At 43.3% G+C, this 20,753-nt stretch overlaps 1 protein-coding gene across 3 annotated transcripts in view; it reads left to right on the forward strand.

The window, feature by feature from the left end:
• Positions 1 to 20,753, forward strand: part of unc13bb (unc-13 homolog Bb (C. elegans)) — a 134,370-nt gene that overhangs the window by 60,285 nt on the left and 53,332 nt on the right. For 2 of the 3 annotated variants that reach the window (XM_072659137.1, XM_072659138.1), the window contains exons 1-5: positions 10,054 to 10,336; positions 14,425 to 16,961; positions 17,049 to 17,071; positions 19,205 to 19,251; positions 20,004 to 20,082. In XM_072659137.1, the coding sequence (XP_072515238.1) occupies positions 14,543 to 16,961; positions 17,049 to 17,071; positions 19,205 to 19,251; positions 20,004 to 20,082 (2,568 nt within the window). In that variant the 5' untranslated portion in view covers positions 10,054 to 10,336; positions 14,425 to 14,542. Of the gene's footprint in view, positions 1 to 3,140; positions 3,438 to 4,834; positions 4,926 to 10,053; positions 10,337 to 14,424; positions 16,962 to 17,048; positions 17,072 to 19,204; positions 19,252 to 20,003; positions 20,083 to 20,753 lie in introns of those variants that run through there. The other variant, XM_072659139.1, reaches the window with a different exon arrangement.

Here is a 20,753-nt window from a genome sequence, read left to right on the forward strand (position 1 = left end):
TCCTCCAATGACATCACCACAACCTGAAGCAGCTCCTCAAAAAGAGCCACCTGGAAAAGGCCTGCTTTCATTGTTCGGTGGTCCCAGTCCACAACAGAGTACGCCTCAGACGACCTCCATTCTTGGTGGAATCTTGTCAGGGTCTAGTGGTAATGAAGCACCATCAACAGGATTACTCTCAATGTTCGGAGGACAAAGTCCTAGTCCAAATGCACAGACTCCCCCTCAAGCAAAAGCACAGAGCGACACCCCACAAAATGTACAGGCATGTGCCACTGAATCAAGTGCCCTCAAAAACGAACCACTGAAAGAGCCATCGGCTAGTGGTTCGATCCCACAGACTCCACAGCAGGAACACAGTGTTGATTCCACTTTGTCACAAAATAAAGAGCCTGAAGTGTCACCAGACATCTCAGATAAGCCGGAGGAACCTTCTGGTACATCTGTTTCCAATGAAACTCCAGATAAAGAATTACCCTTAACACATAGTGAGGCTAGCCCTCAGCCCAATGACGTGAAACCTGAGCAAACCTCCATGACGGCTACTCCAAAAGAGGTTGTTGGTACTGAATCAACTGTATCAGAAGGGCCGGCCCCTGGGGTCACCAACCAGGGAGCTGTTCCACCAAAAGAAGGAATAACATCAAGTTTATCATCAATGTTTAGTGGCTCAGGTGCCCAGGATGCAGCTTCTCAAGCTGGAAGTCTACTTGGTGGAATTCTCTCTGGTGCCGCAGGATCCAAGGATGGTCCTGGCAAGAGTCTGTTTTCTGTGTTCTCGGGCCCTAGTGAGCAATCAAGCTCAGGACCAGGGGCTTCAACTTCCAAGGAATTACCCGGAAAAGGTTTGTTTTCCATGTTTGGTGGACCAAGTCCCCAACAGTCCACACCTCCTACTTCTTCATTACTAGGGGGTATTCTACCTGGTGGCGCTACTACAGCTAAAGATGTTCCTGGAAGGGGTCTGCTTTCAATGTTTGGTGGTCCAAGTCCAACACCCACACCTGGTCCGACAGGGCCAACATCTAAACCTCCTGAACCAGAGGGTCTTTTTAATGTGTCCTCGTTGTTTTCTCGAGGGGGTGTTGCAGAGAATAACAAACCCAAGACTGGAGGGTTTGGGTTCCTGAACATGCCATTCATGGATGAAAAGAAACCTGAAGTGCCAAAACCTCAGGATGGAACTCCTGGACATCCTGCTGCTGGAGCTCATCACAAAGCACCGGCATCCGTCGATGTTGTTCCTGTTGACGCAACTAAAGAAGAAGAAGGTAAAGAAGGTAAAGAAAAAGCAGTGGCTCTGCAAGCTCCAGTGGACACTTCGACACAACTCGAGTGCCAAGAACCTACTGGAGCTGAGAAAGGAACTGTTGATGGAAAGGACATCAGTAAGCCCCACACTTCTGAAGAAGTACCTAGTGGCATTCAGTCAAGCCCAGACCAGGGTAAAACCCAGGGTCAAACAGAAGACCTGAGGTCCAGTGAGCTCCAACCTCAGACCAAACAAGAGGATGCGACTACCACACAGTCCGTAACATCTGAAGGTCAGCAGAAGCCTCCTGAACCTGAGAAGTCTGTCTTAGATTCATCAGCTGAAGCAGTCTCTGGGTTCATGTCTAAAATGTTCTCTACTGCCACTGCACCATCCAAACCATCTGGTGGATTTTTCTCTCAGGCACAATCTTCATTTTTCAAGTCTACTCCTACACCAGATTCCCAGTCGCAACAGAACACCTCCATCTTTGGCCTCCCAAGTAGCTTACCAGCAGACTCTTTGAAAAGTGACCTCTTTGGTATGTTCAAAACCTCTGAAGCACCCAAACCAGCAGAAGCAACACCATCTCCCACCCCCACGGTGCCAGATCAAACTGTGACGGTGACTAAAGATTCAGTGTCCTCCCTGGGAGATGTTACATTGCCTGAAAACAAAAGTGATCAAACCAAAGCAGAGTCTGATGTGGGACTGTTGAATAAGACTGCTGAAGACTCCACTGGAAGTACAGCACCTGCAGTTGGGAACCCACCTAATGCTGGTTCTTCTGAGACTGTTGATGAGAAGGTTGTTGAAGGTGATGTGAAACATGAGACGCCTATTGTCATTGTTGGAGAATCTCAAGCACCTCTCTCAGAGAGTAGTCCTAAGCCAACCCAACAGCCTCCAGCACAAGATCCAGCTCAGTCCATTTTTGGCATGGCTGGTTTATCACCCCCTACATTTGGTTTTACCCCAGGATCTGGAGACTCCGGGAAGTCGTTCGGATCTTTGTTTTCTTCAGCACCCAGCATACCAAAAGGCCTCCCCACAATACCCCAAACAGAAGGCGGCGGACTTCTCTCTGGCTTCAAGTCCTTCTCAGCGGGTCTGTTTCAGGAAGAGAAGCCAGCTACAGCAAAGGCCGAACCGCCAACGGCTTCTTTGTTTGGAGCAAAACTAAATTTCCCGTGGCAAAAAGAGACTGCACCACCTCCCCAGCAACCGACTCCTCCCGTTGTCACGACCCAGCCTAAAGCCCTGGACAATCACGTAAATAGTCTAGAAAGTGCATCTGGTAATAAAATAGAGCCTAGCCATTTGGTCTCAAAGGCAGAAATCATTAACCAAGGTGACCAAAGTGAGATTGACCATGACCTCGTATCAGGCTCAGAGAAGAACCCTGAGGCAGACATCCAAAAAAATGAAAACCTAGCTCCACTAGATGACTTGGCAGAACCCCATGTTAGTGTCTCCACACCTGTCATAGATCCTCCAACCCAAAAAGAGCAGGAATCCCAGGTCCAGCCCCCACCCTCTGCAGATCTCTCCTCAGGATTACACCAGGAAAGCAAGGAGCTTTTGAGTGCAAAAAGGCTAGTAGCATCATAAATGGTCTCCAAAACAATTTATGATGAACTGTCTTCAATATTAGCATCAAACGATAGAGGCACCCTCTGTAATTGTTTCTACCCACCCTATTCCACCCTATGTCTGTGTATATGTGTGTGTATATATGTGTGTGTGTGTGTTAGTATCTTATTTCCATACTTTTATTTTCGTTGTGAATTCTCAATATTCTTCTTATCCCATAGCTTTTAGCATCGTTTCTGATATTTCTGCTTGTGCTTATTGTACCTTTTTTATTTTTCTCCTCTACCCAAATCAGCCCGGCGGACAGTAGCCGTTTCGGATCTTCAGGGAATCTCAGTCAAGCCAGTTCGCCACTCAGTGAGACTGGCCAGGAGAGTGTTGCGTGTTCAGAACTAGAGGAATCCTACCACTCCTTCCACAGTACAGGTTATCGCCCACCCACGAATGGACACCATCCTGCCAATGGACATACATCCTGGGGGGAGGAGGAGGGGTTGAAATCTTCTCAAGAGACCGGGAGGAGTGTGGACAGCATCATAGTGAAAGGCAGTGTTCCCCAGGAGGTGAAGAGACCAGAACAATCTCAAAAAAGGTATCTGGAACTGCCACATATGATTCAGTATCTACTAGAAACGATTCAGTGTGTGTGATTCAATAACTGCTACACATGATTCTGTAACTTTTATAAATGATTCAGTAGTTGCTTTAAATAATCTACTATAAATGATTCAGTGTCTACATAATTCTGTAACTACTATACATGATTCAGAATCTACTACGTTCGATTCAATATCTAAACAATTCAATAACTGCTATACATGGTTCAGTATCTACCCAATACCCTAAATAAATTAATAGCTGCTATAACATGATTTATTATCTGATCTATTAACTGCTGTAAATGATTCATTATCTACTACATTTTAATATTTAAACAATTCAGTAACTGCTAAACATGATTTAGTACCTGCTCTAACTGATCTATTAACAGCCAAAAATGATCTATATGTGTCTATGATTCATTAACTGCTGCACATTTTGTAACTGCTGTAAATGATTCAGTAGTTGCTTTAAATAATCTACTATAAAAGATTCAGTGTCTGCATAATTCAGTAACTGCTATACATGATTCAGAATCTACTACATTCGATTCAATATCTAAACAATCAAATAACTGCTATACATGATTTAGGATCCACTCAATATCTAAATTATTCAATAACTGCTATATATGATTCTGTATCTACTATTATCTATTGACTGTTATAAATGATTTATTGTCTGTGATTCAATAATTGCTACACATGACTAACTGCTGTAAATGATTCAGTAGTTGCTTTAAATAATCTACTATAAATTATTCAGTGTCTACATAATTCAGTAACTGCTATACATGATTCTTTATCTACTCTAACTGATCTATTAACTGCTATAAATGACTCAGTATCTACTACATTAGATTCAGCATCTAAATAATTCCCTGTCTACTGTAAATGATTCAGTATCTACTGCAAATGATTCAGTATCTAAATAATCTGTATCTACTGTAAATGATTCCGTATCTACTGCATATGATTCAGTATCTACTACATTAGATTCCGTATCTAAATATTCCATATCTACTGTAAATGACTCAGTATCTACTGTAAATGACTCAGTATCTACTGTAAATGATTCAGTATCTACTACATTAGATTACTATCTAAATGTTCCGTATCTACTGTAAATGAATCAGTATCTACTACATTAGATTCAGTATCTAAATATTCTGTATCTGCTGAATGATTCAGTATCTACATTAGATACAGTATCTAAATAATTCTGTATCTACTGTAAATGATTCCATAACTTCTGTAAATGATTCCGTATCTACTGTAAATGGTCTATGTTGTATAAAATTGCTTTGAGCAGTCACCATCTGACTACTTGCATGTAAATTATGACTTTCTGAAAATGAGCCGCTTTTCAAAGCTTGTGTGTTCATCTCAGTTACCAGGATGACGGACCACCGCTGCCGTTCTCCTCGTCTCGAGTGCGCTGGTTAAAGGCCATCAACAAAGTGAGAGTTCAGCTTCAGGAGGTATAGTAGGGAGCCATACCCTCCATCTCCTCTGTCCGTTCCTATTCCAGCTTGTCCTCCTTCACCCGAACACCACCCACAATGCCTTTCCCCCTCCTATTTCCCCCTAATACCGACATCTTATCAGTGCACTCTAACCCACATTTCAGTGGACTGTCAGGTAAGTATGAATCACACCCTCTTACTCCACTCACTCATGGCCATGAGTCTGGGATTGGTTGTGTTTCACCACCTTTAATTCTTGGAACGTTTCGGGCGATTTTCCAGAGATTATTCCTCTCGGCAAGGAGGAGCTTTAGTACTTTCCAGCTTTGGAGAACTGCCGGATCATGATCAGGCTTCTCGGCCAAGTATGTTCATTTGCACATCCCAAGGTAGCTCACCACATCCCAAAGTAGCTCGCGGCTAAAGTGGTCATTGGTCAGGATTGTCGACTTGGAGATGATAATCCGGTCAAATTGCCCAAACCTAATTACAGTGACCTCTGACTGTGACCATTTGGGTGCTGCTTCTTGCGATTCTTCTGGACTGGAGCTCCTGAACGGCGTGGATCCGTCAGTCTGGCTGAGGGTGCGATATGTGGTCCGCTCTGCCAGACCAAAAGGACGTGGGGCATGGCTGTTAATCTCCTGCTCTGATATCGGTCAGGTGAAGTCTGCAGAGATTCTGCGGATGCCGCCACTCCAGACCCCACAGCGCTAATCTGCAAGGGCCAAGGTCAGGCACTCCAGAGATGCTGTCTAGCCATCACTGATAAAGTCTGGAGGGCTAATTAAACAGGGAGAGGCAGGAGACTGGAGAAAGTGTGTGTGTATATATGCATGTGTGTGTGTGTGTCTGCTGCAGTGCACGGCTTGGCTTTGTGTGTCTTCATACAGCTTCAGAATTCATTAAATGTTGAATGTGTGTGAAATTGCTGTATTTGTGAGTCACGTGCTAATTAAAATAGCCCGACTGAACAGCAGCAACAGCAATAATATTATTAATATGTTTAGATTATTGCATTTTAAGTCATTATAAGACGTGACTGGGTGGTGCTGTATGTGATGGGACGGCAGTTCCTGACCTTGCGAGCATGCCAATTAATGTGAAGTACCATTTTGTTTACATTAATTATGGGTTTTTCACTTTTTCTCATTATATGAACCGGTCAGTTGTTCTTTACTTTCGTAATAAATAGACCAATAGAAATGCTCCAAAATGACCTGGAATTAAATCTTTTTACATTGACTTCCATTAAAAGTTGAGACTGTTTTTTCCTTCTCCTGTAAAGTTGCCGTTTTGGGGATACGCACGGTTGCGGCGATGTATGTTAAACGTCCTTGAGAGTCATGCATCATAACCGTAGCAGCTCCCTCTTCTCTAAGGCATTTATACAGGAAAGGAAGGTTGAGCATGAATCAGAAATGCAGGTTTACACACTTCCATAGCTTTAAAAGAGGCAGCAAAGAGTCTGGTGGTATCTCCAAAGCTTCAGGAGATCAGTTTCCATTGAGTGCATTAAATATATAATAAGTTAAGTTAAGATATGATTATCCTTTATTAGTCCCACAGTGGGGAAATTCTCAGTGTCACAGCAGAAAAGGGATAGCAAGACACTCCGATGCAAAAACATAGCTAAATTACCAATATATACCAATAATGATGAGTTTTTCACTTTTTCTCATTATATGAACCTGTCAGTTGTTCTCTACTTTGTATCCAAATTTCGTAATAAATGGACCAACAGAAATGCTCCAAAATGACCTGGAATAAAATCTTTTTACATTGACTTCCATTGAAAGTTGAGATGATTTTTCCTTCTCCTGTAAAGTTGCCGTTTTGGGGATACGCTGGAGGTTTCCGCACAGCTGCAGCGATGTATGTTTAACGTCCCTGAAAGTCATGCATCATAACCGTAGCAGCTCCCTCTTCTCTATTGACTACTGTTGCATTGAATCAGCTCAGAATTACAAGTGGACGAACAAATGAGGCCTACGTGAGCGCGGGTGATGTACTGTATATGCTAATGTGAGTCCATTTCATTACCTGGAGGAGTGTCACGCTGAAATTCACATTAGCTGCTGTAATTTAGTGCCTCTTTATTCATCTGTCAGGTGGGTCTGCTGGGAGGTGTTCGGGAGAAATGGCTGTAGTCTGGTGCCTCGGGTTTTTAATGTAATGCTACTGTATGTAACTGACTCTTTTTGTTGCTTCTTCCTCTTGCTCTTGTTGTTGACAGCCTGTAATTGTGGCACCAGGCCTCCCGTGCCATTGTGTGGCTGAACGTATTGCATGTGTGTGATTTTCTCTGGCGCTCGCATTAACCCCAAACTGTGAGCGTAACACTCGAGCTTGTGACTTAAAACAGACCGATTTGACCCGAGTCGAGCTTGAAAATAGAGGACCTTGCTTTATCTGAGGGGGTTTTATTGCACCTACCGTGTGAATACTGGATAAACACAAAAGTGTTCGGTAGAGCCGCCGATGTTAGATGAGCGTAGGGAGCGGGGCTGGGCATTAATATTACTCCGTTAATGCTGATGAAGTGCTTTCACACACTCGTCCTGACTCCAGACTCCATTACAGTGATTGGTGGCATGAGGATCTGTTTTTGGAGACGCCTGTGTAGATGGATGCTGCTTGAATAAGGTGGGAGTGAGGGCGGGCATGGCTTTAGCATGGCATAAAAGACAGAGACAACAAAGAAATAACGTAAGACATGAAGGACCCCCCAGTGAGCCGCCAACAGCGACAGTGGCCCGACCTATCCTCCTCTGATCAGAACTATTGATAAATTATTGATAAAAATGACCAAACCATCTAAACTGTTGAACTGCTCTGATCATAATTATAATATAATAATCATGGTGCAGATAGTTAATAGTGGTGATATTAACAGTGGCAGATAGTTAAGAGTCCATTTAGGTTTGAACATGGTCATTAAACAGGTAGCAGTGGTAGGAGGGTGTGCAGCTGGTCTGCTATGGGTGGTGGTGGGTGGGGGGTCTGATGGTCCGACTTGTGGGTTGCAGCTGGTCTGACGCAGGTAGAGGGGACCTCAGCGGGCAGTCTTCCAGCAGGTCGGGCTGGGTGGCCATTTATTTGGAGAAGGTAAAAAGAGAGAGTTAGTTCTAACTTTCAATGGAAGTCACAAGGTAAAGAACAACTGCCAGATTCATACTCTGTCAAAAATTAAAAAAAATCATCATTAATGCAAACAAAATGGTATTTCACATTAATTGGCATGCTCGCAAGGTCAGGAACTTGAGCGCATGAAGAATTACACCATTTTAGGATGAAACGTACCGTCCCGTCACATACAGCACCAACCCGTCACGTTATATAATGACTTAAAACGCAGTAATGTAAACATATTATTAATATTATTATGGTTGTGACTAAATTGTTATCCGATTCATATAATTCTTATATAAATATAATTCTTATATAAATTATATATAATTGATATAATTCTCTGTTGCCGTGTAACTAGTCCCGCGTTTTTTCGAGAGATCAACACCGTTTCAACTCCAGATTGTCCGGCCCGATTGTGTGATGCGTGCTTGTATACTGCCGTTTGATCGGATGCACGGATTTCATGTGGCGGAAGGAATTTTGCAGAATTTGTGTCACTGTACAGTTTTACGTAAAAGATGCATTATGTTGTTGTTTATAGAACAAGAAAAAAAAACTAAATGTAAAAAGATTTAATTCCAGGCTATTTTGGAGCATTTCTATTGGTCCATTCATTGTGAAATTCTGACTAAAAAATGAAATTCTGAGTACTAAAAAAAAAACAACTGGCAGATTTACATCATGGAGAAAAGTGAAAAACATGATGTGATCGATGAACCGTTGTTTTTTCAACTGACTAATAAACCCTTCAACAGAGTGGAACATGCTGAAGGAATTCACACTTTTAGCCCCAGTAGCCCCAGTCCAACTTTTATGATGGCCACTTTTATGATAGCCCCAGTAGCTTATTGATATCTGATTGAGCACCTTTACCATTAAGTGTGTATTTGGGCTTTTATTCACCTCGTTGTTTTCCCCGAACGTGGTCATTTCTCACTGTTTGTTAAATCTGAAATAATTGATTAGTATTTATTGTTTTTCGAGAAGCTCCTTGTTCTCCAAGTCTGTTTCCACACATCTGCAGATGATGAAAATTTCCTGAAAAATCCTGATCCTGAATAAACTGTAGATTAGACAGCTTTACATAAATGCAGCATTCACTGTCATGCAAAAACCTCCTATTTTCAACATGCCAATTTTACAGAATATGTTCTTATTCAAGAAAACCTTCTTAATTTTGATTTTGAAAGATTCCAAGTCATTTTTAGAGCATTTTCTATTAGTTCATTCATCACAATATTCTGATACCATGTCAAGAACAACTGCCAGATTCACACTATGAAGAAAAGTCAAAAATATGACCTATTATGAGCCATTGCTTTACCAATCACACTTTTTCCAACAGGTTTTAATTGTCATGGAGCACCTTTACATTTTCCGTTTGTGTTTTTGGGTTTATTGACCTCGTAATTACTCCGAAAGTGGCCATTGATCATCATTTTACAGCTGTAGTATTAAAATAATCCACACATGACCTCAAAACCTCACAAATCTCCAAAATTGCAACTTTACCGAAGAGGAAAAAAAACAACCTTCCGAACTTCCAATGGAAACTAATTCAAAAACATTTCATTCCCGGCCATTTTGGAGCATTTCTATTGGTCCATTCGTTGTGAAGTTCTGACAATGAAAAAAAGAACAACTGCCAGATTCCCATTTATGACAAAAAGTGAAAAGACCAGGTATTAATAATGCTTTTTATTTTATTAAATGTTTTTGTCTGTGCATGAAAATGCTGTTGCGTGCCCTCACGAGGACATGCATAATGTTCTAGATAGGAGTCAAAGGATGAGAGGGAGCGCAGAGCGAGGGAGAGAATGAAAGAAAGTGAGCGAGCGAGAGAGGGAGGGAGGGAGGGAGGGAGCAGATAAGAGAGTGAGTGGAGAAATGGAGGAGAGACAGAGCGCTGGCATTTTGACAGTTTCAGATTAGCTTTGTGCTGGAATACATCGCCAGAGGACAGAGGGAGAGAGAGAAAGAGAGAGAGTGGCGGGGGGAGGGAGTAGAGAGGGTGAGAGAGGAAGGTTGTCTAAGGGACAGATATTAGACCGTTATGCCAGCGTGGACTGTACCACGCTCTACAGCTGCATCTCCCTCATGTCTCTGAGTGAAGAGGGACGCCGGTCCCTCGCTCTGTGGAAGTTTTGCTCCGTTGCCAACAGTTCGTCCCTTCGGCTCAGACCCCAATAACGATGGATTTTACGCCTCACTTGTGAAGCTGATCTTCAGTGTGGATGGGATCGCACCTTGTATCTCGTGAATCGTGCCTTTTCTCGCTCTGAAGAACCTGGGAGGTAAGGCCACCTGCTTGCTTTAATAGTTTTCTAGAGCAGTGATGTTTGTGATGTTTGTGATGGAGTTGTGTCTGAAGGTGTAGGACCTTGAACGTAACAAACAGTGAAAGTTCCTTTCTCAGCAGGCTGCTGAAAATGTGTGAATCTGTCTAGTTTTGTTTAGAAAGTCATGTTGCAAGGAGCTGGTGTTGCTTCTGGTAGCTGGTTTCAGAAGGTCTGAGCTGGTCTTCGATGGTCCAGCTGTTGAAAAGCTGTTCATCCGTTGGAAACATGCCCTACCCAGCTCAGCTTACTCTTGACCAGTGTAGTGGACTAGCTGGTCTACCAAGAGAGCTGGTCTCTCTTGACCGAGCTTGGTCATGGTGATGGTCAGAAAGCTTGGTCGCACTGGTTAATTAGCTTGGCGACGCCGGTTATGCTGGTGGACCAGCTAAACCATCTAACTCAAACAAATGCATACAATACACTCTTAAAAACAAAGGTGCTTCTGAAGGTTCTTGGAGCAAAGTCACACAAGAACTGCTTTTGGCTCCCCCAAGAACCATTTTTTTGAGATATGGAGAACTTTTGCTTGCTGTAAAGGTTTAAAGGTTTCACACCTGCATCAGTTTTTCGGACATGGCCTTGCTCCAAAAAGAACCCTTTGTAGCACCTTTTATTTTTATTTATTTTTATAATAATTATTATAATTTTTTATGTTGGTAAGATGGTTGGTTGACTGGCTCAGCTCTTGACCAGGATAAAGTTTGGGGTTTTTTCTTATGAAGGAAGTTGGTCATCAAGCTGGTCATATTGGTGGCCCAGCATGGCAAACTTGTTCCAAAACTTGTCTTACTGGTTGGATAACTTGGTCATGTTGGTGAACACTGGTAGACCAGCTAAACCATCAAACTCCTTTATGCTGGTCAGGAGTTAAGCTGGTTGACCAGCTCAATCACCTTCTAAAAGCAGCTTAAGCGATTACAGCCATATCTCGTGCTTGATAACAGTTAAGACCGGATACCCATATTCTCCATTAGTGTCGGACACTGATGGAATTTGGTTAAGGGGGACCCAACAGTAGCAGCTTGCCAAGCCTATTGGTTGGTGTGGCGCAACAGGTAACATCACTACTGGCTGGTGAGCTACCACACTATGTGGGAGACTGGGGTTCGAATCCCGGTCTGGGTGACTAGTGACTATGCTGCGCTACACCAATAAGAGTCTTTGGGCAAGACTTCTAACACTACATTGGCCCACCTCTGTAATACGAGCAATAGTCGCTAAGCTAAGTGCCATAAACGTAAATGTAAATAAATGCCTAGCTATCGAACCAACAACAGTGCTCTTACCGCTGAGCCACCACCACCCCGGTGAGTCAATCTCGAGATTTGGACTGAAATTGTTCCGATTCAGAACAACCCAAATCATTCCCAGTTTCCTCCTGCTTTTCATACTTGGGAACTTCCGAGGCCAAGGCAGCGCTAACTAGGTTAAACAGGACAGGCCCCCAGCAGCTGATTAACTTGATTTCTCAGTTGGCCCACAGCCTTTTTTTACTGTGACAAAACTCTGACCTAAAAACAGGGATGGGCTTGTGCTGGAGTAGAGGAGTGTCTGATTAGGAATTCTGAACTCTTTCTCCGTCTGTGGGCTGGTGTTGGAAATGAGGTGGAACGTTGGTACCTGTGAAACGACAAGCTGGCAGCTCCTCTGAATGCGTAAATGGGTATCATTGGTTGAGGGAGTTTTCAGAGGGGTTCATGGGATTTATTGTAGGTATGATGGATTGATTCTTCTTGCTGGTAGATTTTGAGATCTATACTTTTTAGGTTTTGGTGTTTTTGAAGCATTTTGATGTTCAAAGGTTTAGGAGCTAGTAGATAATCCACAGGCATTACCTTGGTGGCCAATTGGTTGGTCAGCTTTTCTATGGAACGTATCATTTATTTCTTATTATTGGCCTTATCTTATCATGCAGATATTATTATTATTATTATTATTTTTTTATTTTTTATTATTTATTTATTTTTGTAGTCGAAGCAGTTCAGAGCACCTGTCCTTACTGTCTGGACCCCAGTACAACTCCCTGTCCAGCTTGTCCAGTGTTGCAGACTGGGGGAATCCCAAGAAACAGGGGGTGCCTTATGATGTAGATTGCGATTGCACACCCAATTGCCCATATTTCCGAAGTTCGGGGTACCACACCATGGATGCGTATACCGATGAGCTATGTAGCGGCCCTTCCAGATGCCTTAGCTGTTTTTTTTTTGTTTTGTTTTTTTTTGTAGTGATATTTAGCAGAGGTTAAACCTCACATGGATAGCTTGGAATCTTCGTTATTACCTGACTGACCTCCATATTCTTTATCTTGTAGATTTGGGATGTACAGTGGGCAGTTTACAAGCAGTAGGTTTCAAATGAAGTTTTTAATGCTTATTGGTGTGGCGCAACAGATACCACGCCATGTGGGAGACTGGGGTTCGATTCCTGGCCTGTGTGACTATGCTGCACTACACCAATAAGAGTTCTTGGGCAAGACTCCTAACACTACATCGGCCCACCACTGTAATACCAGTAACCTTGAAAGTCGCTCTGGAGGAGAGTGTTATGCTAAATGCCATAAAAGTAAATGTAATGTAAACGTATTCTGCACAGGTTTGCGTACATACATCATTTGTCCCTTAGGAAGTACCTTTTAGAGAACCCCATGCTGTCCGCTGTGCTGTCCGAAAACACACACTGTATGTCTGGGGAACAAAATCCTAGATACCACGTCCTCATTTCAAACTCCAGGCAGCAAGCCAAGACTTGCCCATGAGTGCCACGGCCCGAAACGCATATTGTTGGAGTCACAGTTACGATCATGTCGGCCATTGAGTGCATTTAGGAGCATTGCAGCACCGTCCCTGAATTTCAATGACTGCCTCGTTGTGGGGTAATAGACATTAGCTGTGCTCAGAATGGTCTCTGAAGCACATTACAGTGAAATGTATTCCATTGCTTGCTTGGATTGATGATGACTCACCGCTAACTGAGGTTCTGGCCCGATCGCCAGTCCTCCATTAGTATCAACAGGACAGTGGGGCAGTAGAGGGCGGGAAATGGGCAACTTCTTTTATTTACTTATTTATTTATTTGTTATAATTAGCAGATACATTTTACCTTCAGGTTTCAATTTTAATTACCTTTCATTTGTGGTCATTTCCCAAAGTAACACTCAACACAAATGATTTTCAAGGTTTCTTCATATGTACGTTTCAACTAACCAGGCTGATGAAGGGTATATGGGAGGGGTCGCAACCCCACAAATTATTCTGCTGAAAAAAGACCAGCTAAATGTGGTGTCACCCTGTCAGGCTGGGGAAATGGTAAAGCAACCATTAGACCCAGCAGGGGTCTGGGTAACAGCTAAATGACACACAGCTGGACTGCTATAACACTCGCATACATTCTGGGACGTTCTGGATGTCTCGTTTTAAGTTCCCTATGTCTTCTAAAAAGCCATATTTTGCGGTCATCGGCGTGAAATCCCACAGATGTATCAGTTCATATGACGAATAGTCTCCGAACACGTCTTTAAGAAACAAGGACAGATGTTGGAGGAGTATACACGTAGCAGTGGTTCACTGAACTGGACATGGACAAGATAATTGAGCTGTTGTCTAATTACTGTGTTGGCGGTCGCCTACTGTGTCATTGCCACGAGTGAGTGGTCACTGATTTAAGGCTAGCGGTACAGTACTAGCCCTTTCTTCCTGAGTGATGGATGATTGTTTACCAAAAAGGAGGAGAAAAATAAAAATATCCGATCAGTTTCTGGTTCATTATGCTGTCCGACTCTTGCTTTCGCTAATTAATAATTTGATCAGTAGATATAACGGTTTCTAGCTTTACTAAATATAATTTCAATTGGGAAGTATTTTGGGAATGCAGCAGTTTGGTTGCGAAAGGAACTTTCTCACTGTCCTACTGAGTCTCTTTAATGATACCAACCAATCCTCTTTCATTTATTGCCTCTTGGCTTGTATTGTCAAATATTTTGGACTAATTCAGTCCACTGTAATGTGGCAGCATGGAACTGAGCAAGCTTTGTTCATATGTTACAGGTAGCATTTCGAGTGAGATGACCATTCTCTATGGCTACAGGCACTAGAGCCTCAACCTGATGGTCAATATGTAGGGGGCACCCGACCCTAAGACGGTCAAGACGCCTGAGCCCAAGGAATGTTATCCCGAAGTTGTCACGATGAACACGATGAGACTAGTGAAACCAGCATCTTACAGCAGAATCTGGCCCAGAAGAAAGAACAGGGCAAGAAGAGAGCCCAGAGCCCCAACGTTAGACGTGGTCTGCGCAAGAAGATCCAGAAATGTCTTCAGGCTCCTAAGAAACAAGACCTCTATGACCGTCAGCACACCACTGAGGAGGAAAGCCTGTTCGCCTGTGGAATAAATCGAATGCCTTCTAGTCATGAATGCGGTCTTGCTTCTGTACCGAGCACTAAACTTGATACTGAAGCCGGCAAGAGGCTCCTGGCAGGGGAGGTTGGGTTAAACCGAGGAGGTGCTGCTGGGATCCCATGCCAGGTGCTCTCCACCGGCCCTGTGTATGACTACGAAACCTTAGCCAACTCTGATCGTTCGGACAAAAGGGCAAAAATGGACGAGATCCGAAGACCGAGAAAGGAAAAGGTGGACGAGGGTGGAAGCAAGGACAAATGCTCCAGCACCATAGTGGAGCACATTTTAAAAGAGCTCCAGGGGATTAATAAAATTCAAGAGGAGATCTCCGACTTGAGGCAGTACCTGACATCCGTGAGTGGTTCTGTTGATGAGGTTTCCTGCTGTGTGGATGCTGTGCTGTTGGAAATAGAGGAGCTCTATTCGGCTGGTGCCAGTAGGCAACCCTCACCTCGAAGACAAATAGCTCATCGCAGAAGCTCAGGCAAACAGAAAGTGGTAGCAACCTCCCAGATCAACACAAGTCCTTCACTGAAGAAGTCCGTAAAGTCTGAAAGGAATGGAGCGCCGTCTTACTGCGCTGTATCAAGAAATTCCAAGGTGGATGATCCTGAGATTTCGGACCACTCGGACGAATCCTCTTGCACAGTACATCCTCCCAACTACCCCCATCACGACCGGCTTTATGTCCAGGACTTCCCAAGCGCGAGTTCCTTATCCTCAGGTCACAGCTGCAAGAATAGAGGCCAGGATAGCAGTTACCATTCCAGGGAGGCCGACCCAGAGAGGGATGACGGCTGGGGTGCTTCTGGCATGCCTATAAGCACGAGTGGAGAGGGAGCATGGAGCGGAGACACGGGATGGAGCGAAGAGGACTGCTGCTCTTGCCAGAATAGCGCAGACGAGGTAGACAATGTCCGGCAAGCCGAAACCTGGCGTAGGTACAACGGTGGAGAAACGAGCAGCACGCCCGGCCACTCGTCTCGAAGCAGTTCAGAGCACCTGTCGTTACTGTTTGGACCCCAGTACAACTCCCTGTCCAGCTTGTCCAGTGTTGCTGACTGGAGGAATCCCAAGAAACAGGGGGTGCCTGATGATGTAGATTGCGATTGCACACCCAATTGCCCATATTCCCGAAGTTCGGGGTACCACACCATGGATGCGTATGCCGATGAGCTATGTAGCGGCCCTTCCAGAAGCCTTAGCTGTTCCACGATGGGACTGACGGATTATGACGATGGCTGCCAAGACTTGCACTCTTCTTGTGAGCACTGCCTTTGTGTTGGGCGTGTTGATGGGGATTCTGCAGATAGCACAGAGAAGGAGTGGCCTGAGAGAGTTTCCGCAAGCATGCCTGATATACAATGTGATCCGGATTACTCCGAGCACGCTGAAATGGATGGCTCCCAGCCTCCCAATGTAGGTCTTGATGTGGTAAAGATTAGCAAGGCCATGCTCACCTTTCGATCTGCCCTCCATGGAGCTCTGAGGAGACTCGAGGTAGCCGATGCTCAGTGTCCAGACGACGATATGTCAGACGTCACCTTGAGTCCCGACAAACTTTCGAACGAACTTGCGGAAGTGGACTCGACTCTAGATGGATCGGATTCCGATCATTTCATGCCATCTAGCAGCGAAACCTTAGATCAGAGTTTGTCACCTCAAAAAAGAGGCCGTTCCGGTTTCCTCGGAGGGCGTGACCTCAATGACCTGAAGTTATATGTTAACCAACCAGAAGACTCCCAGTACTTTGATCCTCTGGGATCCGTGTCTGGCACTGCATCTCCCTCTGGTACCCCAACCGAATACTACTCGATGGACCATTCCGTCAGTGCTGAAGAGCATCTGACCGAACAAGAGCTGTCGCTTGTGGACGGCTCTCCTGAACTCTGCTCAGAGAAGGTGGACGCAAGTTCAGGGACAATGGAGAGTTGTCCTGAGGAGATGCTTCATGCAAACATGCCTCAGGTTGCCGGTGACTGCAATGAGACAAGATCTTTGGATGCTGTCCTAGAAGAAGAGGCAGAACCAGACACTGACAGCCCAGAGCAACTAGACCCTCACCACCAGAAGTGCCTTGCCAATATCCAACGTGTTCTCAAAGAACAGAGACAGAGACACAAGCTGTCTAGGATTTCTAGTGGCTCAAAGCGCACCTTTTCTGAGGAGGAATTCAATCCAGGTATTGCTTACGGGGTTGTGGAATTTGCGTATCGAAGAATTCCACAATTTTTGAGCTAAACATGTTTCATTTGAATCTGTTTTGCAGAGGAAAACCGAGAGGATGAGCAGGTCACTTTAAAGCATTTTGATCATTTCTTTTATTTTTAATGTAAATAAAGTTGTGTTTTTGACTTGCGCCTGGTTGTGGGTTCAAATGGTCATATCTAAACGCATGCTGTCAATCATTGCATGAGAAGCCGATTGAATTTTGTCTCGTTGACTGTCTCAATGTGGCGTCGGCCTGTTTGTAGAACTGTGTCGTTCATCAACGCGAAATCAGAGTTTATTATTTCAATAAACTGAAAATGTATCGTCCTCATATACATTTTAATATGAATGTTTGTGTTTTGTGTTTATTTCTACTCAATTCGCAGACAAGACGAAAGTGTTATTACAACCTTCTATTACCAGAGAATAGCGCCACCACCAGTTTGTCCAGAAGTCCATGTAGTTAATCTGGTTCAGTTGCCCGTTGAAGCACCAGCCCTGTTCATGTAGCAGGGTAGCCGCATGTGAGCATCTCAGTGTATTGAGGGTTCTACAGTAGCAGGTCCTTTGGGGGTTCCCAATGACCCTGCTGGGACCCTTCCCAGCGACCCTGCCTTCATTTGTGGAAGGCTGGATGTTCAAGACATTGGTCAGATGGCATACCCTGAAGGAAAACATACTGTAGATGACTGGCTCTTCTCTAGTGGTGTTGCTGGTGCAGATCAAGTGCACTTTGTAAACAATGCCAATCACAAGATTGAGAAAGGAGGTGGAAACGTCCAGTTAGTTATTGTGTGTTTTTAATAAATTATGGAGGGTAAAGTATGTATTACATTACATTTTTATTTTAAGTATTTACCTCATTAAAAGTAATTGGATTTGTCTAAGTGACAAACTTTTTTTCCTCCCAATTTGACCTGTTCGTAGCTCCCCCTAGCACTAGCAATGCGCCCGACACTACGAGGGAAAGGACTTAACACATGTCTCCTCCGATCAATGCAAAGCCAGCCACCGTCTCTTTTGTGGCATCGCCAGGCAGCCAACACTGTCAGAGGAAAGCACCGGGCCCCCAGCTTCACTGCATCAGCTAACAGATGCCGGTTCTGGCCAATGCCGCTTTAAGGCTGACTGGGGAAATAGCGCCATCTACCCACGGCACCTACCCTACCCACTCATCTTTCTGAATTGGCATGGCTCGCAACCTCCGTTCAAGTTCAAGCTTGCAACCTCCGGGTTTCAATTTGGACAAGATGCCCAGTCCCTGCTTAGGACAGCAGCATTCTCACAGTATGATGCCACCATCACCCCTGTGGTGTGTTTCAAAATTTGGTCAAAAGTATTGGGACACCTGCTCAATCATTGTTTCTTCTGAGCGTGTATTCGGCTTTTGTTGGAGTAACGGTAGTTGGAGTACTGTTCAGAGAAGAAGGCTTTTTGCAAGAGTTTGGAAGAGCATTGCTGTGAGGATTAGCTTGCATTCAGCAACATTCAGCAATCCACCTCATCCTTGAATCCCGCTACTCATCCCAAAAGTATAGTATGGAATTCCATCCACCACTGCTCCACAGCTGCACAATGCTGCGGGACTTTATTCCCCTCTACTAGCCCACGCCTGGAATTATTAGGCAGCATGGTGCCAATAGGGTCATGTTAATATATCTGCTCCAGAGAGTCCTATTCTATTGGCAGTACTTCTCTACAGGGACTAGACAAGCTGTGTGTGTGCATTTGCACATATGTATCAGCAATGGGTGCAACTTAAAATGAAGCTGAATGCATTCATTAGATGGGGTGTCCAGAAATATTTGGACATTGCCTACATTGGATTTTTATGTTGAAAAGGGATTTAATAATAATGTAATGATTAATACATCTGTTAACTTCATAAGAGAAATAGTGCTTAATTCTGGTAACCTGCTATTTAAAAATCTAAACCAGGATGGGTGTAACCCTTATATTGGGATGCTTTTCTGTTTATGTATTTGTTTATTTTTTTATTTTTGCATGCATATCTGTCTGGAGTTTGCATGTTCTGTATCTTCATAACTTCTACAGTTTGGAAACCTTTGACTGTTTCATGAAAGTGGTGAAACTCAACCAATCATGTCTGTCATTTACTCTTAGGTCTTATTTGGGAGTTTTAATATTTTTGAAAATGTTTTTGTGTATTTTTATGATTATTATTTTTATTAATATTTCTTTGGACTGGAACAGGGTCGACAGAATGGAGATAACTCCAGACACGCCTGGATTAAAGCAGGGTGAGTTCCTCTAACTTCTTTAATACTGTACGTCATACAATGGAAAATATAGGTTCTAGAGCAAGCGCTGCCATAGAAGAACCACTTTTGGTTCTATAAAGAACCATTTTTGGCTAATGGACAATTTTGAGATCGAGTGTATAATGACCTTGAGCGTCAAAGGTTTTAGCCACCTGTAAAACACTGATATTAGAATAAACACTAATAAAAGTGGTGGTGGTTCTCCATCACTGTGTTCATCATTAGAACATCTCCAAAGTTCTCCTCTCTCATGGAGTCTAGTATTATTTAGAGTTCTCCTCAGATCAACACCTGGTTTGATGGTAAATCAGGGCTTAATGATGGTAAATCAGGTGAGCTGCTGCTGCTGCTGCTGCTGCTACTGCTGCTGCTGATGGAGTTGAACACATCCTCCACGCTGTGCTGGCTGGACTGGGGGGCGTCCAGGAGAACCCTGGAGGAACCGAGCTCTGTTCTTCAGACTAGCTCACAGACAAGATCTCACTACTTTCTTTCTTCAGAATGAGAAGCTCTTGTTTCTCCTTTTTACTGGATTTATGTTCACCTGCTTTATCTGTTCTGATGAGATCTGGAGCTTCTACTGCAGCAGAGCTGCCCAGGCAGTGGGAATAAAATCCTGGGACGGCTTTAGACTTTCTGGGCCTGAATTGTCAATTGTCCATCTCTACACAGTACCATCCACGCCTACTGTGTGAATATGAAACCCTCATCATTTGCATTGCTTTTGGCAGATGTGGGAGTGGCCTGTTTGGGATTGACAGCATGCCAGACTTACGGAAGAGGAAACCAATCCCGCTCGTTAGCGATGTGGTACGTACTCCTTTATATTCCTCTGTTATGTTTTAGTGATGATTTATGATATTATAACTCTGTAGACTCTGCTGCATATCTTGATTTGGTAATGGCGTTTGTAAAGGTAAACAAATTCAGATTTGTTTTTTTAGGCTTTTATTTTGTTTCTTGTGGATTTTTCACATTTCCAGCTGATAGTGCCGAGTGTAGGGGTTGTACAGTACTGTGTAAAAGTTTGGAATTACTGTTCATATAAAAATATGTTTGCTTTATAATAATAATAATAATAATAAACACCAATGTTATTTAGACTAGAATTCATTAGGACTTGTACTTGGTATTCTTTTGAAATTCTATTCTACTGAATTCTACTGAGTTTTCATCATTATTATTATTATTATTATTATTAAGAATAATAATAATAACTCAATTCAATTCAATGTAGTGTACATAATATAAATTATACAATACTGTAAAGGGTTAAATAGCAGGAATTAAACACAAGTGGTATCTTTGAAATGTTTTGAGTAGAATTCATTACGACAAATAATAATAATAATAATAATAATAATAATAATAATAATAACCATTAATAGAAGTGATATAATCCAACAAGTGGTCTAATCATCTGAATCATCTAAACTATGGAAGTTTCAGTGGAATTCATTAGGACTATTGTAATAATAATA

Source organism: Salminus brasiliensis, chromosome 16 (assembly GCF_030463535.1).
Source record: "Salminus brasiliensis chromosome 16, fSalBra1.hap2, whole genome shotgun sequence".
NCBI lineage: Eukaryota > Metazoa > Chordata > Actinopteri > Characiformes > Bryconidae > Salminus > Salminus brasiliensis.